Consider the following 24219-nt stretch of genomic DNA (forward strand, 5'->3'; position numbering starts at 1 on the left):
AGGGAGGGAGACGTAAGAGGGAAGAGATATGGGAACATATGTATATGTATAACTGATTCACTTTGTTGTAAAGGAGAAACTAACACTATTGTAAAACAGTTATACTCAAATAAAGATGTTAAAATAAATAAATAAATAAATAAAAATTAAAATAAAAAACCTGTTTTGGGATTTCCTTGGTGGTCCAGTGGTTAAGAGTCCGTGCTCCCACTGCATGGGGCACGGGTTTGATCCCTGGTCAGGGAACTAAGATCCCGCATGCCACACGGCCAAAAGACAAACAAACAAACACCTATTTTAAGTCCAACCCACCCCTCTAGGCCTGCTCTGGCTTCGAGTCCTCCCCAGCCTGTTCCCACCTGGCCCACTGCAGCAACTACCTCACTGGCCTCCTCACCTCCAGGCTCGGCCCTTCAGCCCATCTTCCCCTGCACGCCGCACCCAGAATGAACCCTCAGACTCAGACTAAACCCTGCGCGCCACTCTTGCTTAAAACTCTCCCTTCAAACTGCCGACTAGGTCAAGTTCAGCTTCCTTGGCATGGCATTCAAGACTGAGATTTTACTCCCAACTTTGTTTCCAGTGCCAACTTCTAGAGTGCCTGGCTTCTCCCTTTACACCCTGTCGGCAATCCTGCTACGCCTGTGTGCAAACTGTTCCCTTTGCCTCGAAGCCGTCCCACCCCTGCCTTTGCTTGGTGAACACTCCCTCAGCCCCAAAGATTCAGCTTCCACGATACCCCCTCCCTGCTGCCTTCCCCACCTCACCCAACACCTCCACGAGGTAGGGTCCCTGGCTTCCCTCTGTCACCACAGCACTGGGCTCTAACAGGAGGCTTCTGGGTCTGTTTTCCTTTCCACGTGGGGCGTGAGTGCCCGAGGGCGGGGGTCTGCACCCTCTGTCTCTAGCATGCCTGGCTCAGGGTTGGACCAGAGCAGGTACCAGGAAGGGTTTACGTGAGAATGAACGAACAAGCGGATTAAAAGCAACTCAACATCCTGAAGCAATCGGTGGCCTGAACAGTGAAGAAGCACTCATACCCCTTCTCTGTAATGGAGGCCTCCAGGGACCCACCGCACACCCCGCGCCTGGTACCTGCACGAAGAGGAAAGTGGCGAACCACTCCCGGAGCTCCATCTGTGTCTCACAGCACAGGTACCTAGAGGGTGGGGCACAGGTCTGGATGCTGCCAGGGCCTGGCTGAGCAGGGATACCCTACCCTGTTCCCCCGCCCAGGGTCTCGGGGGCAGGGCCCAGATCTGGACAGTGAGGGGACCCAACCAAGGGAGACATGCTACCATCTCTCCTCGACCTGGGGCCCTCACTCACCACTGCTGCTTCTCGTGTTTCTCCGTCTCGTGCACCACCGTGAAGCCCCAGCTGCAGAGAAGGGGCAGGTGGGGTCACTTGACAGCCCAGAGAGGCCTCACAGCCCCAGTGAGAGCCTAGGACAGAGCCCAGAAGCCTGGGCCAGGGCTAGGGGCAGAGTTCAAGTCCTTCTGCAGGCACAGCACATCCCGGCCGCTGCCTCTTCCTCTCACAGCCCTGCCAGCCTCCCGGGGCCTTGGCTCCCCCACCCCCCAGCCCTATCCCCCAGAGAGAAGCAGGCACAGCCAGCAGGTAAAAGGGGAATGCCGGAAACCCCAGCCTAGTGATTGCAGTTAATAACAGTGATAGTGGCTATGCATCACTTTTCAACTTTTAAAACATACCACCATATCAATTATACTTCAATTAAAAAAAGAAGAAGAAGAAAAAACATACAACCACCCTTTGGAACAGGCGTGCCATTATTTCCCCCATTCCTCAGATGTGGGAAGTGAGGCACAGAAAGGTCCCAGAGCTAGTCAGTGACTAACTGGATTTCAATCCAGGCCAATGGTTCTTAAACACGAGCAAGCATCAGAGTCCCCTAGGTGGCTTGTGACAGCACAGACTGCTGGCCCCACCCCCAGAATCCATGATTTAGCAGGTCTGGGGTGGTACCCAAGCATTTGGGCTTCTAATGTGCTTCCAGGTGATGCTGATGCTGCTGGTCTGGGGGACCACACCCTCAGGAGGAGGAGCCACAGCCCCTGCCAAGTTCACAGCCCTCAGCTGCACCTCCTAGTCGTGGACCCACCTCCCCCGCCCCAGCTCACCAGGTGGGTGGCCGGAGTTTCTTCTTCACTCCCAGGTAGACTTTGAGACTCCTGACGGGCCACTCCTTCTCAGGCCGGTGACTCTGGGTGGGGGAGGGAGAAGGAGCAGGAACTTCAGTCCTCCCCCATCAGTTCTGAGCCCCGAAGGCCCTAGTCGTGGACCCACCTCCCCCGCCCCAGCTCACCAGGTGGGTGGCCGGAGTTTCTTCTTCACTCCCAGGTAGACTTTGAGACTCCTGACGGGCCACTCCTTCTCAGGCCGGTGACTCTGGGTGGGGGAGGGAGAAGGAGCAGGAACTTCAGTCAGTCAGGGTGGGCACTGGGGCAGACCTCCCAACTGGGTGCCTCCCTCCCCCCATCTCCCCAGCCCCCCTACATCCCAGCCCAGGAGCCCTCCTCCAGGAAGCCTTCCTGACAAAGCCCTCCCTGCTCACAATCTAGCTCGACAGAGCCCCCAGGCCTCTCTCCCTGCCCCAGCGTCAGACAGTCAACCCTTGTCCCCGAGGCAGCTGGACGTCCACAGCAGTTGATTCCCAATCCCTCCCTGCTGCCCCGCAAATCGAGAACTGATCTGTATCAATATCATCGGCTGATCCAGATTGTCTGCAGAGGGACAAGTCTGCACATTGCACATCATGCTTTGGCATCAAACTGAATGAGTGTATGGGAGCTGAGAGCCTCGGCTGTCTGTTTGTCTCAGGTTATTTATTCTTCACCCTTCCCTGCCCCATGGAGGCTCCAGGGTTGACTGTGTGAACAGAAGGCTTGAGAGGTGAGCAGTTACTGGCTCTTTGGTTCCACAAAGTGAAGGCAAATGACTCAAGCTGAAGCAAAAGGGCCATTCGGTAGACCACTGGGAAGAACTTCCCAGTGGTCTAGGGCAGGAAGCGACAGACCAATGTATTGGGGAGGGGCACCAGATCACTGACATGCTCATCTCTAGTCCCCGCCTCTGCATATGGGTCTGGGCTTGGAAGGAGCAGGCTGGCTCAGAGGCAGGGGGATGGGAGCAATGACCTCCAGTGAAGAAGCGGGCTGGAGGTCAAGCTAATGAGCCTTCCTCCTGCTCTGGGAGCCACTTGCTTGAAACCCTGCCCCCACCAGGCACCCCTGGTGCCAACAGGGACACCAGGGTGGATGGCAGGGGAGGGGGACTCACTTACAACCAAAACTGGGGGTCACAGATTGAGCCACCTCTACTGTTCCCCACCATTGCTCCCAGCCACCCCCAGGCATGGCTCCTCAGCAGGAACAAAAAGAGGGGACTAGGGGATGGCCAGGGAGATGGAGAATTTCGGCAATTGGTGGACTTCCCTGTGAGGTCACAATAGGATGGGCTGCCTAGGGAATCAGTGGAGACTTCGGTGCTATCACAGGGGGTGTAATTTAAGAAGGGCTTATTAGGAAACTTTACCCTGCTTTCACCCCAAGTCCTCCTAATGACCAAGCCCCTGATGGGGGAGCCCCACATCTCCTGCACATAGCAGGACAACGGCTATGTGCCCCAAAGGGCCAGAACAAGGTGAGCCGCGGGCACAGGATGATCAGGGCGGCAGGCAGGGAGGAAACTGGGCAGAGATAAGGAAATCAGGCTGCTGATATGGGAGAAACAACGTCTAGGGAGAATACAAGAAAGAAGAGGCCTGCATGCAAGCAGGGAAGACATAAGGCTGAGAGCACTGAAGAAATCAGACTGCAGTTGGAAGAAACCAGGCAGCAGGAATGGAAAGACTGAGACAGAGGCGGTAAAAGAAGTTAGGCTGCAGGAGTGGAAAACATCCGGCTCTGAGCATGATAGGAGAAAGGATGTGGGGGAAACTGAGCTGCAGGTACAGAAGGAATCAGGCTGAGGGAATGAAAAGCAGACAGTGGGCTTGGAAGAAGTCGGGCTGTGGGTGTGAGGGGAAGAGAACTAAAAGCAAGGAGTAAAGTGAATCCAGAGTGGGAGGAGCCGGCCCAGGCGTGTGACAGGAACAGTGGTTGCAGTCAGGGCATGAAGAGGATTAAGGGAATGGAGGCAGTCAAGCCAGGCTGTGGCTCCTTCAGAATCAGAAAAAACAACCCTCAAGCTGCTACTTCCTCAGGTACTGGTGCGTGTGGCGTGTACATGGCAGGCTTACGATGTGAGTATGGCCAAGACAAGAAGGTTGAGGGGGACTTTGGGGGGCAAGGGGAGCGTCAGTCAATGTAATCTTCATTTCTGATCAAACAGCTCATGTTGCCAGCATCTCTGAGGTATAAGGTCACTGGCAGGGAATGAAGTTCACTCCTTGACGCTCAAAGACCTCTGCTGGAACCAAGATCTTTCTAGAATGTGCTTTTCCCAGGGGCCTCAGGGTCTTTAACAATGGGAGACTCCAGGATGAGGCTTGGGTGTAAACATAGCCTGGGGGCTTCCCTGGTGGCGCAGTGGTGGCGCAGTGGTTGCGCGTCCGCCTGCCGATGCAGGGGAACAGGGTTTGTGCCCTGGTCTGGGAGGATCCCACATGCCGCGGAGCGGCTGGGCCCGTGACCCATGGCCGCTGAGCCTGCGCGTCCGGAGCCTGTGCTCCGCAACGGGAGAGGCCGCAGCAGAGGGAGGCCCACATACCACCAAAAAAAAACACAAAAAAACATAGCCTGAACTGCCAGGGACTGTCCCAATTTCAAATCTTCTGTCCTGTTGCCCCATAAACTAGCAAATACCAGAATCACCAACACCTCAGTAGCCAAAACACACCTTCCCAGGGCTCCTGTGAGACCAGGTGCCGGCTGCACTGGGGAGAGCACCATCTAGCCCTGCGCTGACCAGCCCTTGCTATGAGGCCTTGATTCCTATATTTCAAGGGATAAAAAGTTGAAGCTTTTTGAGGCTAACAAATCTGGGTTAGAGTCCCAGGCTACCACCTAGAGATGGCCTTGGGCAAGTCACCTGAAGCCTGCTTTCTCACCTGTGAAAAACGGACAATACCCCTCCACACAGGACAGTAGTGAGGTTACATGTCCCAGTATGTGAAAGGCTGGGCACCAAGCCTGGTTCGATAAACATTAGATCTGCTTCTTTGTAGCTCTCCTGCCTCCTCTCCTCCATGTCAAGGGACCAGCAGCTGCTTTTCCAGGTGCCGCAGCCATTCGCCCTCCTCTCTGCCCACACTGATGGTCTGGTTCTATTCCAAGGGGCTAAGCACCCCTAGAGGGAGAGGGCCAGGGAAATAGCACCCAGAACCAAGGGGAACTGACTGGAGGGGTGGATGGGCCCAGAAGTAAGGATGTGATCACAGAGGGAGGCAAAGGAGAGAAGAGGAAGCATTCCCCACAAGGGTCAGCAGGAGCCCAGGCTGCATTAATAGAGGTATAATGTGCAAAGAGAGGGAGGTTAGGGTCCTGCTCTATCTGCTGGGCTCCCACGGCAGCCAGGCCTGTCCAGATGTCCTCAGGAGACGCAAGGGGCAGAAAGGGCGGGAGACACTGGTAGGAGCTCAGGCTGGACCCCTGGGCTTAGAAACACGTTTCTGTTGCCTGTCTCTGCAGAGCATCTATACTCTGTGGCACCCAAGGCACAGCTGGGATCCACAGGGGTGTCATGGGAGGCAGATCTCAGCTGAACCTGAACAGTGATACTCAGTATCATTCTAGGGATAGAGCAGCACCAAGGGAGGAGAGGATGAACTCCCCTCTCCCAGGGTGTGCAAACAAAGGCTGGCAACCAGCTAAGGAGGCTACTACAGCTGGCGGAATACACCACAAGCCTCTGTAGTCCTGTTCTTGCGCTTTAAGATAAGGGCAGTAGCAAGGACATTCTAATAGCCCTGGAACTCTCTCCAGGGCTGGAAAGAGGGTGGTTCCAGGGGTGACAGGAGGTGAAGATCAGAGCTCTAATTCAAACCTAGGGGCTTCCATTAACTGGCTCCACAGCCTCCACCCTGAATCTTTTGGAAAAGTCTAGAGCATCGCACTGATGGAGGACCTTATCCTGGGGGAAGGACTCTGGGATAGGGTTGGGGATGAAGAGAAGGAGCCTAGGCCACAAGCCCTAAGGTGGAGGCCAGGAAACCATGCCTGGAGACGGCCAGGAGCTCTGGCTGTGTCCCCATGCTCCCACTAGGCTCACTTGGCCCCCAGGAGGTGTAAGGCAGCTGGCAGTTGACCCACAGCTACTCACGGTCTCAGGGGCCCCGCTCCATGGCCTCTGGCTCTGTTTGATAGAGGATCAGGGTTATAGAAGAAGGAGGCCCAGGTCCAGAGCTAGGACAGTGTGTGTAGTGGTGCATGGCGGGACGTGGCTTGTATGCTGGGGCAGCGGGGGCAGTGCTAGGACGGAGATGGCGTCTGGTCTGGGAGGACGCCCGGCATATGGACAGCATGGGCATGGAGTGGGCCGGGATGGGGTATGGCCTATGAAGCAACAAGGCATGCACAGGCCACAACTTGGGGCTGTCACCACGTAGCATGTTCTTGTGGGTGCCATGACCAGGCACAGGTGAGAAGTACATGCCTGATGTGATGGCATCCAGGTACCAGGGCCTAGTAGGGCTCCAGGGCAAAGCCATGTGATCACCGAGAGCCACAGCAGGAGGGTCTCTGAGAGTCCACAGTTCCCCCCAACTGCTGTGCACCCCAAGACCCCGCGATGGGGATGCTCCCATTGTTAGGCCCAGGGGGACATTTGTGCTCGGGTGTCTGAGCACACTTGGGTGCAGGTGCCCACCTCGGGGCAGGACCCAGCAGGATCACGTACCCGGACCTCCTTGTAGAGCCGCAGGCAGCTGCTGTTGAGGATGAAGTAGCGATCGTGGAAGCCACCAGAGGGCAAGCCCAGGCCCAGGAGGCTGCGGTCCTCTCGGAACTTCATCATGCCGTGCTTGGTTTCGCCCACATGGCTGGCTGGGGGAGGAGTGGAGTGGGCACAGGCTGCACCAACCCCCTGCCCACAGACACAGACACCCTGGGCAGGGTCCCAGGATGAAGGAAACTGCTCCATCCTACCCCAGCCTCCGAAGAAGCCTGCCCACCTGGCGCCCTCTGCCTGAGGTGTTCCTGCCTGGCGCCACCAGATCTCACCCCAGCTCTGGATGGAGGGACCCACCACCAGGTTGCCCGACCCTGTAGGCACCACCCATCCAGGGACACCACCTACCTAGGTACAGCAGCATGGCCTCCATGGACTGGTGCTTCTTCACCACCAGATAGCTGTCCGTGCCCAGCCCATGCAGGATGGGCAGCACCTTCTCCGCAAAGTGCAGGGGGCGCTCTGGGGAGAGGGCACACCGTCACCAGGGCCACTTGGCCTGACAGCACTGAGGGCTGGCCCATGGACACACATCACCTACGTGCCCAAGGGCACCGTCCACTCCCTCTGCCTCCTAGCGCCACATCGCTGCCCTGACCACCTCCCACATCCAACACGTGTGGCTGGGACCAAACCTGCTCCAACCCAACATGTCCAAAGCCAAGCCGGTGATCTTCCCTGTGTGTTCTCATCAGGGAAACCGGCACCACCCCCCAGGCCACCCAGGCCAGAAACAAACCCTCCTCCCTCTCAGCCTCCATGTGTCGAATCTCTCTGCTTCTGTCCGTCTCCTTGCAGCCACCCTGGCCCATGATCCCATCTTCTTGGACCAATACTGTGGCCTCTGAAGCAGTCTCTGCTGTGTGCTCTCATCCCCTCTCCCCATGTCTCTCTACCCAGCAGTAAGGAGCAATCTTTTCAAGCTCCCAACCACTAACCTTTCAATGGACTCGCATTGTTGTCAGGCTCTGAGGGTGGCCTCTGCCTCTATCTCCAACCCCATCCCATGCCACAACCTCTCACTGCCCTTATCTTAAGCTCCTTGAAAGGATGGTGTCCCCAGCCACCACAGGGCCTTTGCCCATGATGTTCTCACTGCCTCGAAGTACTTTCCCCTCTTCTTCACCAAGGAACCCCTACCCTTCCTTAACCTCCTAACCCAGGGACTCCAAAGCCAAAGACCCTGTTATACGCTCTGGTGACGGACTTCCCTGGTGGCGCAGTGGTTAAGAATCCACCTGCCAATGCAGGAGACATGGGTTTGATCCCTGGTCTGGGAAGATCCCACATGCCACGGAGCAACTGAGCCCGTGCGCCACAACTACTGAGCCTGCACTCTACAGCCCGTGCTCCGCAAGAAAGAGAAGCCACCGCAATGAGGAGCCCATGCGCCGCAAAGAAGAGTAGCCCCTGCTCACCGCCCGCCACAACTAGGGAAAGCCCATGCGCAGCAACAAGGACGCAGTGCAGCAAAAATAAATAAATAATAAAATTTTTTAAAAAGCTCTGGTGGCATTGTGGCCCTTTCCTTCACAGCAGTTAACATGGCTGTAGTTGTGCATTTACCGGTGTGATCATGGGACTAGTGTCTCTATTCCATACCAGACTACCCCCAAGAGGGTAGGGACTGTGTGTCTGGCTCCCCTGCCCAGTGCCTGGCACTCAACAAATAACGGTAAAACAAATGAACAGATATGCCCTCATCCTCCACTGCCACTGAGACCATCCTTCACCCTAAAATGCCTTTATCACTCCCCTTCACCATGATGGCGCCTTCACAACACCCCACCCCACTCCTTCTGCATGCTCATCACCACCCACTACCCCCCTCACCACCAATGCTGTCACTCACAATCCCATTATCACATTCAGCATCTCCACCCTTGCAAGCAACACCATTCTCACCGACACCTGAGAAAGCGCCATAGCCGACACCATCTACCCCTTCACAGTCCCTTCCATCAGCCACATCACCTGAACCCCTGCCAGCACATCACCACCACCATCACTGAGATCACAGCATGACAGCAACATCCATCATCTAAAACCCCCTTTACCACCACTGTCAGCACATTGTGGGGTAGAGGAGGACAGACTGGGGCCGCCCCATTTCCTGCACCAATCCTGTGGTCACCCACCTGCCTCCTCCCTCTCGTTGACCTCGAAGCAGGTCCAATAGTCCTTCTCCCTGATGCCCACATTCCTGCGATCCAAGATCTCCAGGGTGAGCTCCTCAGCTGTCATGGATGCTGGGATCTGTGGGGACCCAGGAGGAGGAGGAGATCAGCCTACCCCATCCCCAGCCCCTGCTCTGCCACAACCCTGCTGTGTGATCCAGGGGCCGAGCCCACCCTTCTCAGGGTCCTCTGGAGTCCTGGAATGCAGGGGGGGTGTCTGAGTGGTACTGATGAGCTGGGTGGGGAGAAGGGAAAGAGACAGGCCCTGGCACCAGCCAGATACAGGTCCCAAACCAGGGCTCCCCTTAGCATGGAAGCTGTGCTCCCCTGGTCATCTGAGCCTGTGCCCAGCCCAGCCTGACTCTCCCAGCCCCTTAGCTTCTAGGTCCCTGGCCCTTACCTTGACATGTTGCTCTGTCTCCTCCTTCTTTTCCTCCAGGTACACAGTGCAGATGAAGTCACCGGCGTGCTGTAGGGAGACAGGGCTCAGCTGGAGCCCTGGGGAGCAGGTGCAGGCGGCTGGCCTGAGCCCCCCACCCCAGGCCCTGTCCTTCACCTGAGTCCCACTAGCAGTGCCAGCCACACGCATCTTCACAATGGCAGTGATCTCCTCCCGCTGCTTCCTCAGCTCCTCCTCATCCACCTGGGAAAGGGAGAGGGACGGGGACAGATGGTCACTGCCGCCCAGGGGCTGAGTTCTGCCTTCCACTGCCCACTGGCTGGGGACGCACACTAAACACCATCACATAGTGGCTGATGAGGTCTTCCACCACGCGGCCGGCCTTGTAGTCCTGCCCATCTGTCTGGAAGAGTGTGGGCCCAAACACAATAGCCAGGTTGTGCGTGTTCATCTGGTTCGTGTCTGAGAAGCACTGGACACTGGACAGGGAAGGATGGAAGCCTTGAGGAGTCAGCCCAGAACTTCCCCACCTCACCTTCCCAATTCCTGACAAGCCCATGAATGGCCCCTGGAGAGAGGCCAGGGAAGGTCCCAGTCAGAGAGGACAAGTAGTTAAGGAGACAGAGGGGACAGACTTTCTGGCCGTATCTTGGGTCCTGGGGAGAAGTAGGGCTGGGAAACAGAGATCTGTCTGCCAGCTGAAACCGCCTCTATTCTCCCACCCTGCAGGAAGTAAGCTGGGAGACAAAGTGTCCAAGACCAGAGCACATCATAAGGCAACATTCAGTTCCCAGGCCCACCTGGTTCCCAGGGGAGAACAGTCAGACAGACTGGGAACAGAAGAGTCTTTTCTACCCCAGCCCTCCAGTAGTGCCGCTTCTCACCAGTACAAGTGGCTGATAAGGGCCTTCACTGTGGCCCGGTTGACTGGGGGCAGACGCGCCAGTAGCTCTCGGTACCTGGAGACCTTCTCCTCTTCATCCTCAATCTCTGGGTTGGGGGAGATGGATCAGGTCAGGAACCCTCTTGTAACCACCTCCCCTGTCCCACCCCTCTGGCTGCCCTGCCTCTCATCCTAGGTGACACCACTCCCTGCCCCCCTCCAAGTCAAATCAGGCCAGCCATGCAGCAAAGATAAAGAATTCTCCAAGGGACCCTGGCTCTGTATAGAGTGACAATGGCAATAAGAAGAAAGGAGGGAGAAGGACTGGAGCCCACCACTGGGGCATGCCTAGTCCAAGTGCGTGATGGGGAGGGGAGGGAAAACTGAGATCAGAGTGTACAAGTCAGCAGCACTGGCCTGGTCTCAGGCTGGGCACGGGCTGCAGGGCCCACCTGAGGCCTCCAGCCAGGCTAGGCGCTGGACTCGAGTGAAGAGCCCATCGGGCAGATCTCGCAAGAAGCGCTTGAGCGCCGAGGAGACGTCGTCCACGTGCTGCTCGCCCTCCTTGAGGCGCACAGAGCGAGCATCCAGCCGCAGGCTCTCCAGCAGCCGCTGTGTCTTTGATGTCTGCCCACACTTGCGGTAGATGCCCTCCGACGTCAGGCCTGGAGAGGGGTGGGGCTGAGCTGGGGGCGGAGCCAAACGTGAAGGGCCAGGAGCATTGGTCAAGGGGAGGGCCTCACGGCTTTCAGAGAGATCCCAGGAAGGCGAGGCTTGGCCTCTGGGGCAGGAGGTAAAAGTCTCTCGGGGTGGGGAGGGGCGGGGCCTGTGCCATGGGGGCGGGGCTCACCGCACTGGGTGATGTAGTCCACACAGCGGTACACAATCACCGGGATATCCGAGTCTCCAAGCTGCTGCTCCGACAGCGTGTCCCCTGAGCTGGCCGCTGCTTTCTGGATGGCCCCCAGCCAGCCCGTGAAGTCCAGCCGCCGCTCCCCCTGGATGTACAGCGTCCTGGGCCGGGGAGTCAGTCACTTGGGGACCTACCCCTGCCCCACCCCTCCCAGGCCTGTCAGACTTCCCAGGCTTCTCAGAGCCCTTCAGGGAGGCCAGAGCTCACCTCCGTCGCTCCACCAGCACCAGCACCTGGTTCTCGCTGTCCCCTTGGACGGCTGTGGAGGGGTGGGTTGAGGTGAGGCCCAGGCCTTGTTCATGGTCCCCAGCCTGCCCCTGCTGAGGCTCTCTGGGTCCACACACCCCTGGGACACACCCACCAACCCCCAGGATGGCTGAGATGCACCCCAAGGCCAGGAGAGGACATGAGAGGGCAGGCTGGCTCCTTCTGGCCAGGCTAGGGTAGAGTTCAAACTTCTGGGGAGGGGCTGGGGCCTGGGAGCCCAGGATAGGGTGCCCCGGAGATTGGGGCCCAGGTCCAGGTGCACGCACAAAGCTCCTGTAGTTTCCGAAGCTGCAGCGGCTCCTCGCAGGGCCCCTCTGGGAAGACAGCATGGAGCTCGGAGCCGATGAGGGCGAACCAGCCCTCCTGGGCCCGCTGTAGGCTCAGGCCAGCTTTGTAGGGTAGGCGCCCAAGCCTCTCAAAATCCCGGGCCAGCAGATCCTCAGCCAGGGGAGGCACAAATGCCTGGTGGGGAGGCCAGGGAAAGGGGAGATGGCCAGGGAGGCTGCATCAGCCAACAGCACTGCCCACCCTGGATGCCCTAGCTCTTTGGCTTGTGGCATGTACTTGTTTTCCACCCAGCTGTCTCCTCTCTCTCCCCCAGGGCAGAACCCAGCACAGTGAACTAAGTTGGGTATCATGTCCCACTTCATACTCAGATATGCCCTCCTCTGGAACACCTTCCCAGACACCATTAGGGATGTCCCTTCTCTGGGGCCCCACGGCACCAAGGCATTCTTGCCCTCTGTTGTAGCACCAATTACAGTTTTTCCTGTATGGACCCCATCTGTCTCCCCTACCAGCATGGGAGCCACTGAGGAGCTGGGATCCAGACCGGTTCATCTGGATCCCCGGGGCTCTGAGGATTGACTGTCAGGAGGCTCACAGATGACTGGTCGATGAACAAGAGAATGAGAGTCACAGGCCCTCACGGCACAGGAGAGCCAGAGGGCACCTGATTCTAGTCCCCAGGGCAGAGCTCTCCTCTGCAGCCTTCCTGCCTCCTTCCTCCAGGACAAGGCGCTCTCCCCCTGGAGGCAGCACTGTCCATCCTAGGATGGCTCTGTCTGTCATTCATTATTAAACATATATTGAGCACCTAGGGAGTGCAAGGCCCACGGCCCTCCTTCCACATAGTTGAGATAGGTCTCCTGACCTCCCCCACCACCAGGGAGCTGCAGATCACATCAGGGCCTTGGCTCTGTGTCTGCTGCCCTCCAGCAGCCCCTGATCCATGCGGTGGGAAAGCTGGGATACAGGGGATTGGCCAGGAGGTCCTACCCTGGGCCCTGACAGACTCCTCCCACACCCGCCTGCTCACCCAGGCCCACCTTAGCAATGCACTTGACCCATTCACGAGCCAGCTCTGCGCTCTCCAGCCCAAACAGGTACAGCCGCTCTCCTTCTGTGTACACCTCAAAGGTGTGCTCAAAACTGTAGATACACAGGCCAGGATTCAGGCCCACTCTACCCAGCACTGCCCCCTCACCCGCCACACTGCCCTCGTGACTACCCTTCCCCTGGCCCCCTACGAGGTGGGAGAAAAGCCTTAGGCTAGGGCCTCGGGAAACCTGGTTTAGCCCCTGAACAGCCCCAGCTTGCTGTCCGACCCTGGGGAGGTCCTGCCCCTCTCTGGGCCTGTTTCCCTGTCTCCCCAGTGGAGGGTTGGACTTTACATCAATAACAGTCTGTGATTCTGCCCAGGGATGCTCACCCATGGGTGTCGGGAGTGGGCACTGCCAGACACACAATCTCGCTGGCCCGAATCTCCCCGTTGGGGGTCACTGCCCGCTCATTCTCATAGTAGCTCAGGACCCCGTCGCTAAGCACACACCAGCGTCGGCTGAATTCTGGGGAGAAGTTGGGCAGGGGAACCATGAGGGAGCCCTTCACCATCACCTGAACACTACCTCTGCATCCTCCCTGGGCCTCCACTCCCACCTGACCCATGTCCTCTCCATTCTAGCTCACAAGCTTCCCCCAAATCCATCCTCCCCCCTGTAGCTCCACCAACCCAGCCCAGCCCACACCTCTCCCCTGGACCTGCCAGGTCTGCCCCTGCCCACCTCCCCGGCCACCTCTCTGACCACTCCTGCACACACACCCCACACTCCCTGCTTTTGCTCACCCTGTTCCCTTCACCCACACCCTCTATCCTTCAAGGCCAGCCCAAATGCCATAGGAAGCCTTTCATACCATAGCCCCCTGTGCCCCACCCTCCCTTTGCCAGCAGGACCCATTGTTCTATACGCTGCTTCCTCCTACAGTGACTCTGAGGAGACTGACAAGATCCCATAAAGGAAGAGAAATGGGAATCTGGACCAGGAAAGTAGGAGAAAGAACAGATTGTCAAGGCCATGCAGGCCCGTATAGTTCACAGCATTGAGCATCCCACTGGCTCAGAGCTTCCTGGCACCCAGGGGGAAAAAAGGATGACCCAGGCAGTTATATAAATGACATGATCAGGCAGAGGAAGGTAGACTAGGGGCAGTGCCCCAGGAGCAGTGAGGTGGTGAGTAACACAGAGTTCCAAAGAAATCTGTTTGGGAGTTGGAGGGCTTCATCCGGGGGTGCTGAAGGATGCAGTGAGCAACGGCCTCAACAATGCTCACACAGCAGATACTGTCGCTCATCCTGGCTATGAGGACATGAAATTTGCCCTCTGAAGGCAGTGTGTCCCAGAGCCTGCCTCCCAGGCTGGGCTCCCTCCAGGAGCGCCAGCCCTGCCTCAGTCACTCCTCATCCTGCAGACATTTGCAAGGGCCCACTGTGTGCTAGACACTGTTCTAGGTGCTGGGGGCTACAGCGCTGGCCAAGAGAAGTTTATATTCCAGTAAGGCACAGAGAATCAATAAATAGACCCATAAATAATGTCAGATAAGTAGTGTGAAAGTAGGGCTTGCTATTTTGGATTAAGTGGTGGGGAATGAAGTCTTCGAGGAGTGACATTTAAACAGAGGCCTGTTTGAAGTGAGAGACTAACCATGCAGATATTTAGGGAAAAGCATTTTGGGCAGAGGGCACAGCAAGTACAAAGGGTCTGGTGAGCATGAATGTTATGTTTGAGAAACAGCAAGGAGGCCAGTAAAGCTGGAGCAGAGTGAGTGAGGGAAGAGGAGTCAGAGAGGTAATGGGGTGGGGCGGCTGATGTGCAGGTCCTTGTGGGACGTGGTAATAAGGACTGTGGATTTTACTCAGAGTTGGGAGCAAATGGAAGGCTGAGGTGATAGAAGGAATGACCTTTAAGCTTAGTCCTCAAACTTCCTAGCATCCACGTGCTCCAAATACCAGAGGCCCAAAACAGGGCCCACACCTAACAGGTACTCAATAAAGTCTTCTTTGTTTTAAAGGAAACTCTGGCAGTGACTTGCTCTGCAGTGCCATGCGCTACTCCCACCCCGATCAGCCCATTTATTAAGCACCAACTGTGTACCCGAGACCACACCCAGGAAGCCCTGCAGGGTGACTGCCAGAGTGCACTTGGCGCCCTCATGGATCCCCCAGCCTGGCCAGCTCTGGCTTCTCTGGCCCTGCCACCATGCCAAAATGCCATGGCCAGGGCGGGCTCTGGCCCGGCACCTACCTTCCCGGGCCCGGCGGTCCTGTAGCAGCTTCCCGGCGGAAGCAGTCTTGTAGAGGAAGCCACTGTGGCTCACAGTTGGCAGGACAATTGAGTAGTGCTTTTCCGGGGGCCTCACTGAATCCAGCCGAGGTACCTCTTTTGGGAAAGGGGGGAAAGAGTGGCTGGTCATGCTCACCATCCAAGGGTGTCCCCCTCACCCCCACCTGGGCTGGGTATTTAAGTCACCTGCCCCTCCTTCCCCAGCACCATTCCCTGACTAGCACTCCTGGGCTCCTACTGCCACATTCAGGATTTTGCCTAAGCCATTCTCCACCTTTCCCCACTTACGCGAATTCCATCCCACTCACAAGGCCCGGCTCCAGTACCTCTCCTTCCAGGGAGCTCCCCTGAATCCCCAGCCCAGCTCTTCCTGTTGCAGGCACAGGACCAGCACACTAGAATGAAGGGGGGGCCCTCGAGCAAACTCACCAACAATCCCCAGAGGGAGCGTGTCTCAGACAGTGCAAAGCCTAAGGAAGCAGCCTGGCTCCAGCCCTGCTCCCAGCAGTCCCAAAGCCCAAGCCAGCTGGGTGGTCTCCTGTGCCTTCCCCGGACACCTGGGCTCTCTCCAGCCCGGCGCACCCCACCCACCCATGGCCCTGAGCCCAGAGTCCTGGCCGCAGATCTCCACCCTCAGTCCTAGGATGTGGCCCCAGAGGCTAGCGCTGGGCCATGACCAGCGGCGCTCACCCCCAGCACCCCCTCCTCAGCTACCCCGAGAGCGGGAGCCAAACGGGACCCAACCCTCTGCAACAGAGCCCCACCCAGACAGAACAGCGGACAGGGCTACTGTGGCGAGTCCCCCGCACACAGAGAAATGCAGCACCTCCCCCCCGACAGCAGCGCAGACACGCTCTGCACATGCACAAACCCCAACGCCCTCGACACTCCCAGGGGCAAGGAAGCAGAGCCACAGCAACTCAGAGACACACGGACACTGGCACACGGATGCCACCCCGAGGTCCCACACTGTGGGTCAGGGAGGAACCCACAAATACACAAAGAGATGCAGAGACGGAGACACAAAGGGAGATACAAACAAACACATGTGTGAAGGGGAAGCCAGAGGCACAAATGTACACTGACGTGCAAACCCGAAACGTCACACACACTCTTGCACCAGGGCCCCTGGAGGAGTTGTAATTATAGCTCAAGTGGTATGTAAATCAAACCTCACAGGACAATACCCAGCCCCTAGCACCCAATAACTGGCATCCCCTCCAAAGGGCCAGACCCTGGCAGCAGGGAGGCCCCATCCCTTGAGGAGGATGGTCCCACCAGCCACTCACCTGTGGTCCGGTTGTTTCGAAGGAATTCCATCTGCAGCGTCTGTCCCGCCTGCTCAGCGAGAGCCAGGGGCGTGGGGACTTCAGGGTCCCCGGAGAAGCAGTTGACCCCAGCCCCACAGCCCAGGAGCGCCTGGGTCTCAGCCAGGTCTGAGGTTGTGACTGCGGCACACAGGGCCTGGGAGGAGGGGAGAGGAGTGGGGAGGGTCAGCCTAAGCCAGAGTGAGGGGCAAGTGGGACAGGGGTCGTGCTGCGGCGGGGTCGGGGTCGGGAAGAGGAAGGAGTCACCCAGGTTAGGGGCCCACCCTCAGGGTGAAAGAGAAGAAAGGGAGGAAGAAAGACAGGAGGAGGAAAAGAAAGGCCAAGAGGAGTGAGGGGGGGCAGGGGCATCCCCACAGAGGCCAGGGGTCCTAGCAGTCTAGGCCTCACCCTGCTGACAGCCCTCTGGGAGCCTGTCAGCCACCAGGCGTGTTCTCTAGGGGATCTCAAGCTCCCTCTGCCTTGTGGAAGGCCAGAGGGGGTGCTTTGTAGCTCATTCCTCCCACATTTGAATTCCTCACCGCCTGCCCATCCCTCCCAACCAATGGGAGCTGCCGCCCCTCCTGGCTGGCGGGCTAGACTGGGCTGGGCTGGGGGGCTGGACGCCTGGGTTCCTGGGAGGTGGAGGCCTGGCTCCCACTGGGCTTCTAGCTGGACTGAGCCTGACTGGGTGGGGCTGCTTGGGGGAAGGGCTGAAGGTTGACCAGAAGTCACAAGTGGCATCCCTCTGCCTCGGAGCAGGCAACCTCCCACTCAGGCCAGGCCAGACCAGGGACAGGGCTTGGCTCCTGGCCTGTCAGGGCCTGGGGCCCATGAGGGGCCTCATCTTGAGTGGGGTGTGGATGGGGATGGGTTGGAGCAGCCAGCTGTTTTTCATGAGCCTGACAGGAAATAGCATCCCCATCAAGTTCACTCCTTTTGGCAGGATTCAGAAGGAGCAGGATGGGGTGAGGAGACAGAGGAATCAGGAGGGGAGGGAGGCAGACAGATGCTGGGGACGTGGCCTTGGCCCAAGGGTCAGGCCTGGCTCCTCCCTGCTTTGTCCCTACTGTCCCTGTGGCTTAGGCAGGGTCCTTCTGCCCTCTGGGCCTCAATTTCCTTACAGGGCCACTCATCACTCTGAGCTAGTGGAAAAGATGGGCTGAAACAGAGTGAGGAATGTGGGGGGGGCATGAATAATAGGGGTGTTTTAGGAGGCCTCACAGGCCCAGCGCCCTGACCTTGTCCAGCTCCTCCTGGTTGCCAAAGAGCGGATGGTAGCATCGGTACTTGCCCTCACGGTACTTGGCCTCTAGGTGGCACCGCCGGGCACCAGGGCTGCTGCTGGGCTGCAGAGCCTCACTGGGCGGCACGTTGGCTGCCCAGAAGCGGTTCCCAGCAGCATTGCCCAGCTGTAAGAAGAGCTGCGGGTGTGGGCAAGAGGTTAGAAGGGAGCCTACAGCCAGGGGCCCACGCCCAGCAAAATGTTGGTTTTGAGGTTGTTAGGTGAGGGGCTGGAAGAGCCAGGCCACACGCCCACTTTTCCATCAGGGAAGCTGGGGGACAGCCGGGCCTGCTGGCGGCCATGGGTGCTCCCCCACCAACCCTGGGCCTGAGCCCAGTCCCCAGGACAAGAGGCAGGCAGTCTGACAGGCGGACGCCCCAGGCCGGGGGCCTTGCTACTTCCCCACCCAGTCCCACATCTGGAACTCTGCATTCCTGAGACTATCACAGCTGGGGGTGGGGTGTCGGGGGGTGGCGGCTAACCCGTCAGCCAACTGGGTGGACAGGGATTTTGGAAACATCTCCTGTCCCTGACATTCCTCTCTGGGCTCAGGGGAAGAGAGGTGAGGGCAGACTGTGCACAAGAGTCTGGCATTCGGAGGACTAGTTTATTCATTCTTTCATTCTGCCGATCATTCATTCCACAGCCATTTCCTGGGCCTCCCACCTTGCCTGTTGGTCAGGGCCTGCGTGGGGTGCTGGGGTCAGAGCAGAGAACCAAGAGGAAACAGTCCCAGGCGCCACTGACTCACTCTGTGACTTTGGGCAAGTCATTTTCTCTCCCTGGGCCTCAAAGTCCACATCTGTAAACTGGGGATTCTAACCCTAACTCACAGGGGATATGACACCCAAATTACTCTGAAGTCTGCAGCGTGGCTGGGGCTGTCAGGAAGGCCATGTGTGGTCGAGCCCTGGTCCAGCCTCCTGTTGCAGGTTCTCCCCTGTAACTGCCACACGTATCAGTACCTGGCAACCCCAAGTACACAGGCACAAACGTACACGTGTGAGCGTCCCCCAAATGGACATACTCATACCCACTGGTGCACATGAGTAGAGATAAAATGAAGTAAATATTTTAGGCTTTGCAGGACACAGTCTCTGTGGCATATTCCTCTTGGTGCTTTTTTGTTGTTGTTTGTTTTTTTAAGCAACCTTTTAAAATTGTAAAAACATTCTTAGCTCACTGGCCACTTTGTTGACTGCCAAAAATCAGCTTTTCCAAAATCCCACCCCCTTGATGATCCCAAAGGTCTCTCCTAGCTCCAGGGTGCTGGGGTTGGTGAGATGGGGGAGATGGGGTTGGAAGACCCAGGCAGCAGCTGAGAGGGGCAGACCCCAAACATAGCTGGTTCCCCACCTCGATGAGTGTTTCCGTCCACACCTTCCTGTCCATCTTCAGACTCCGCACCTTGGAGACACCAGCGCCCAGGCCACGGTGCTCCCCTGTAGACAGAGGGCCAGACACGGGGTCATCTGGGCCCTCTCCTTTACATGAGCACTCCCCCAACACCCCAACCCCAGTGCCCATGGGGGCAGACAGGGAGAGGCCATGGGCAGGACCCAGGGGCTAGGCCTGCAGCTCCATCTCCCACACACTCCTGCCCAGGGCACCCCAAAATGGAGCCCTGTAACTGACACCTGGGTTCCTGCAGTAATCCCCCAGCTGGTTCCCTACAGCCATGCTTGGCCCCCTGCAGGCCACTCTCCACACAACCCAGCCAGAGTAATCTCTTTAAAATGCAAACCTCTTACTTCAAACCCTGCTTTAGACTCTCTCTTAATTCTCCCCAGAATTAGATCAAAATTCCTTACCTGCTTCTTCTCCCCATCTCATGCCTCTCCCCCTCCCCTCCCCCCCCAACACTCAAATTCTCCTCCCTCTTCTAATCATCCAGGTTCATTCCTACCTCAGGGCCTTTGCACTCACTGTTCTTTCTGCCGGGATTCTCTTCCCCCATTTCCCCAAGGTTAGCTCCCTCCTGACATTCAGATCTCAGCTGACCTGTCACCTCCTCAGAGAGGGCTTCTCAGCAAACACGTTCTCTACCTAGCACTTGTTATCGCCTGACACTTCTACTGGTTTGTGTATGTATTTTCTGCCTCTCCCCATCAGAATGTAAGCTGCCCGAGAGAAGGAATGTTGACTGCCTGCTTTAGGGTCTAGCCTCAGTGCCTGGAACAAAGCCCGGCACACAGTGAGTGCTTAATAAATCTCTGTGAAATGAAAGGGGAGGGGGGAGTTGGGCTTGGAAGGATGCAGCCTTGCTCAGCTACAGATCCCACAAGGGACCCCTGGAGCAGGGATTGGGCTGGGGGCACCATGAGTGCCTGGCACTGCCTGGCTCTGGCTTAGGCCTCACCTCGCTCTGCAACCTCTTGTGGAGCATCTCATCCACTCTGGATGAGATGCTTGCTCACTCCTTCCATGAGCCAATGCCTTCCTAATCTGGTCTCCAATGGAGTCATTGCTTTCCACACCCATCCCTCATAGCCCAAGGCCCCCTAGACATTTGACCTGGACGTCCCACAGCAACTTCCCAGAACTGTTCCACCCCTGGGTCCCCACCTCCAGCCACCCAAGACTGTTCCCAGTGGGGCTGAATTCCCAGCACTCGGCGCAGTGCCCAGCACAGACCCTCAATAAACGCTGGTTGACTAGATGAATGTATCTTAGGCTCCACTCTCTTTCTCTCTCATCCTCCGCGTATGATCTGGGACTCTTCCTCCATAGATCGAAACGCCTCTCAAATGCTCACTTTCTGGGACCAGGCTCCACCTCCTCTCTCTCGTGGATCCGGCAGCAGTCTCCTCGTTAGTCTCCAGTCTCACCAGCTCTGACGCAGCTTCCACCCATCAGCCAGAGTCGGATGCACAAATCTGACCACGTCCCTCCCACCGCTGCCTCCCATCCCCCTCTGGATAAAACACCAGCTCCTCCCTCTGCTTGCAAAGCCCTGCCAGACCTGGCCTACTTCCGCTCTTCTGATGTGACAGCCGTGCTAGACTCCGACAGGCCTGGGCTCAAATCCAGACTCACTTACTTGCCAGGTGACAATAAATCTTAATAAAGTGATTCATTAAGATGTGAGAAGTGACCATGAAGGAGCCATTTTCCCTCTCTGCGCCTCGGTGTCCCCACTCATGATGTGAGAAGTTGAATCCCTGCCGTGCAGGTTAATCACAGTGGGAAAGGCTTGACACAGAGGTGCAACTTCATAAACGATGCTCTCTGATACTGCCTTCGCTCCAGCCCCACCAGCCAGACAGACCACCTGCCTTCTCAACACCCCAGCCCTGTCCTGCCCTGGTCTGGCACCCCAAGCCCCAGCCCTGTCCTGCCCTGGTCTGGCACCCCAAGCCCCCTACACACCTGCACAGCGCTTGCAGATGACAACGCAGAGGTTGATGGAGGCCCAGTCAGGCTGGGCAGCTCCGCAGTCAGCACAGAATCTGTTAGGGGCCACGGCCCAGATGCGCTCGGCCACCTCCCAGGTAGATAGGGCCTCGGCAATGGCTCTCTGCATGGCCTCCAGCCACTGCTCCTTCTCCAGCTCCGATTCGGCAGAGAAGCTGGGGACACAAGAGTTGGGTAGGGGACTGGTGGGAAAGGACTCAGAGGGATTTGGGGGCAGCATGAGGGCGCACAGCACGAAGGGGGGTGAATAATGCACTGAGAGCTGTCGGAGGAGGGAGGCGCCCAGGGTCTGTGAGGAGGGTGGGCGTGGACAAAGGCAAGGACACCCCAAACCTGAAAGACGTGTGAATGAGGGCTGGGGGCGGAGGGGCCAGAGGAGGCTCTGCCCTGCCCAGGGAGTAGAAAATGCTGCTGGGAAGAAATGGTGCCCGAGCTAAGCCTTGACAGATGAGGAGGGCTTACCCAGGTGAAGAGGTAGAAAGGTGTTCTAGACAGAGGGAACAGCATGTGCGAAGGGACAGGAGGGCACGCAGGGCATTCCAGGGCCTGCGGGCAGGATGTGGGTACTGGCAGAAAAGAAGCTGGGAGACAGAGAAGGCAAGCCTGTGCCATGCAGAGGAGGTCAGAGGGCACCCAGAGGACAGTAGTGAAGGCGTAGAGGGTTTCAGGGGGGTGAGGGACACAGAGATGTTTTCACTCTAGCTCTTTCTTTCCCTGCTGCCACCAAGTCACATGTGTGCATTCAAGATTCGGCTCCACCACTGCCATGGCTGAGGAGGGCATTGTTGCTGGAGATGGAATGGACGTCAACGCTGCTTTATGAGAGGTGCTGAGACCACCCTCGCCCACGAAGGCTGAATCTGCCAAGCTGCCAAGGCCCCAGCCAAGCGCTAAGCCCGTCTCTGCGTGCTTGCGTCCAACTGGGGGAACCCGCGCATGCCAGGCTGTTGGAGGTCCTTGGAGCCAAACACCAAATCAACCTGATTAAGGTCCATGACAACAAGGATCTAGGGAAATGGTCAGGGCTCTGGAAAGCTGACAGAGAAGGAAAACTCCAGAGAAAGTGGCTGGTTAGAGTTGTGTGGTAGTTAAGGAGGATGGCAAAGAATCTCAGGCCATAGACGTCAATCAAAGATTACTACGAATCTAAGAAATGAATACAAACTTGGCTTTCAACAAAAAGGAAGAAAAAGGATCTCTGACAGTCACAGATAAGCAGCCCAAGGGCAAAGAGGCAGGCGCCAGGCCAGAGGGCCCACAGGCCTAGGGCCTGCAGGAAAGGGGCCAGACGGAGGTGAGGGAGTGATGGAGGCAAGACAGGAGCAGTGATGGGTTTGCACAGGGGTGAGTAGGAGAGGTGGGGTCCCCGTGGGAGGAGATGGGGCCCAAGGAGGAGCAGTGAGCTGGGGAGGAATATAAGGGGGAAAATGTCCACAGAACCATTAGACGTGCAGCTCTAGAGCTCAGGAGAAAGACCCTGAAGGCAGAGATCTGAGCTAAGGGAAAAGGAGACGATGCTGGAGGAGGGGTGACACCGTTTAGATTGAGCAGTCACTGCACACTGTATCAGATACAGCTTTACAGAGACTGCCTCACAGACGAGGAAACTGAGGCACAGAGAGGCCAAGTGATTTGCCCAGGTCATGCAGTGACCCAGGGATGGACCCCAGATGTTACAGACTGAATCGAGTCCCCCTGAAATTCACAGGTTGAAGCCTCAAACCCCTGTGTGACTGTATCTGGAAATATGGCCATTAGGGAGGTAACTAAGGTTAAATAATGTCCTAAGAGCAGGTCTCTTTATAAAGAGAGGAAGGGACACCAGACATCTCTCTCTCTCTCCATGTGCACAGAGGAAAGGCCGTGTGAGGACACAGTGAGGCAGCGGCCACTTACAAGCCAGGAAGAGAGACCTCGCCAGAAACTAACCCTGACAGAATCTTGACCTTGGACTTCCAGCCACCAGTACTGTGAGAAATTAAACTTCTGTTGTTTAAGACCCTGGGTCTGTGGTATTCCGTCACGGCAGCTGAGCTGATACACAGGATTTGAACCCAGGCATGGCACAGTGCCTCAGAGGCAGTGGCTGAAGGCCTGGGAGTTGGCGAGTCCGTCCAGGTAGAAGACAGAGGACAGAGACAGACCACTGAGGGACGGCTGAGGTCAGAGGAAATCAAGATGGTAGAGTCTTGGAGGCTTAGGGAGAAGCACCCAGGATGGGCACGAGATAGGGAGTGAAGAGCAGCCTTTGATCGCAAGCAACTATTATTGACAGACAAGCACTTTTGAGGGAGCAGGGCAGGCTGGAGGGGATAGCGGGCGAGTGGGCGGTGCAGAAAGCCCATACGGGAGCACTGTGGCAGGGAAGGGGGGACGGTGATGGACAGAGGGAGGGGGTATAAGGGAGATTTCTTAGAAGGAAGGGATCAGAGCAGGTTAGCAAGTGAAGGTAAAGGCCCAGCAGGGTGGGTAGGGTTGGGAAGAGAGGGGAGAAATCCATCCTAGAAGAAGGGGCAGCTTCCTACATATGCAAGAAGAAAATACTGGGAGGGAGTGAGGATGCAGGTGAACAATGAGGGAGGCTCACCTGAAGATGCGGTAGGGGGTGGTGAGGTCGAAGCCGCGTCGGTCCGCTGCTTCCTTCACGTTGCCCACGCTCATGTCAATGAAGGTGATGCCAATGCCCAGGTGGTACTCCTGGCAGTAGGTGGGAAGGGGTGAGGGCAAGGCCTGAGGGGTAGAGCTCAAGGCCCAGGGAGGGGGCAGAGAGGAGAGGGAGGTGGTACTTTAGGGACTAGAAAGTGCCCAGGAAGGAGATAAGGGAGGGCTCAGGAATCTGGGCATGGGTAAATGGACCTTGATCAGAGGCCATGTAGCAATAAGTAAGAGGTGCAAGAGCCAGGGCGGTGATGGGAGGGTAATGCTCAGGGACCAGGCAGGAGAGGGGTCGGAACTAGGGGCAGGAAGGGGGGCAGGCAAAGAGCTGGGTCATGGGAAGGGGGAAAGGGAAAGGGTGGGGCTGAGGGACCAGGTTAGGGGAGGTGGGGG

At 57.3% G+C, this 24219-nt stretch overlaps 1 protein-coding gene and 1 pseudogene across 3 annotated transcripts in view; one reads left to right on the plus strand and one right to left on the minus strand.

The window, feature by feature from the left end:
• ARAP1 (ArfGAP with RhoGAP domain, ankyrin repeat and PH domain 1) overlaps nt 1–24219 on the minus strand; it is a 41941-nt gene that overhangs the window by 1656 nt on the left and 16066 nt on the right. The window contains exons 9-31 of one of the 3 annotated variants that reach the window (XM_028486082.2): nt 23759–23868; nt 21127–21326; nt 19114–19199; nt 17714–17896; nt 16458–16632; nt 15130–15264; nt 13261–13396; nt 12878–12980; nt 11816–12011; nt 11490–11541; nt 11220–11383; nt 10822–11034; nt 10371–10476; nt 9818–9965; nt 9643–9729; nt 9487–9555; nt 9048–9165; nt 7258–7371; nt 6859–7004; nt 6283–6315; nt 2327–2409; nt 1330–1380; nt 1096–1159 (exon numbers count right to left, since the gene is read on the minus strand). In XM_028486082.2, the coding sequence (XP_028341883.1) occupies nt 1096–1159; nt 1330–1380; nt 2327–2409; nt 6283–6315; nt 6859–7004; nt 7258–7371; nt 9048–9165; nt 9487–9555; nt 9643–9729; nt 9818–9965; nt 10371–10476; nt 10822–11034; nt 11220–11383; nt 11490–11541; nt 11816–12011; nt 12878–12980; nt 13261–13396; nt 15130–15264; nt 16458–16632; nt 17714–17896; nt 19114–19199; nt 21127–21326; nt 23759–23868 (2772 nt within the window). Of the gene's footprint in view, nt 1–1095; nt 1160–1329; nt 1381–2326; nt 2410–5372; nt 6316–6858; nt 7005–7257; nt 7372–9047; nt 9166–9486; nt 9556–9642; nt 9730–9817; nt 9966–10370; nt 10477–10821; nt 11035–11219; nt 11384–11489; nt 11542–11815; nt 12012–12877; nt 12981–13260; nt 13397–15129; nt 15265–16457; nt 16633–17713; nt 17897–19113; nt 19200–21126; nt 21327–23758; nt 23869–24219 lie in introns of those variants that run through there. The other 2 variants (XM_028486083.2, XM_055083242.1) reach the window with 2 other exon arrangements.
• On the plus strand, nt 21843–22328 carry LOC112066990 (40S ribosomal protein S12-like; annotated as a pseudogene).

Source organism: Physeter macrocephalus, unplaced genomic scaffold (assembly GCF_002837175.3).
Source record: "Physeter macrocephalus isolate SW-GA unplaced genomic scaffold, ASM283717v5 random_694, whole genome shotgun sequence".
Taxonomy (NCBI): Eukaryota; Metazoa; Chordata; class Mammalia; order Artiodactyla; family Physeteridae; genus Physeter; species Physeter macrocephalus.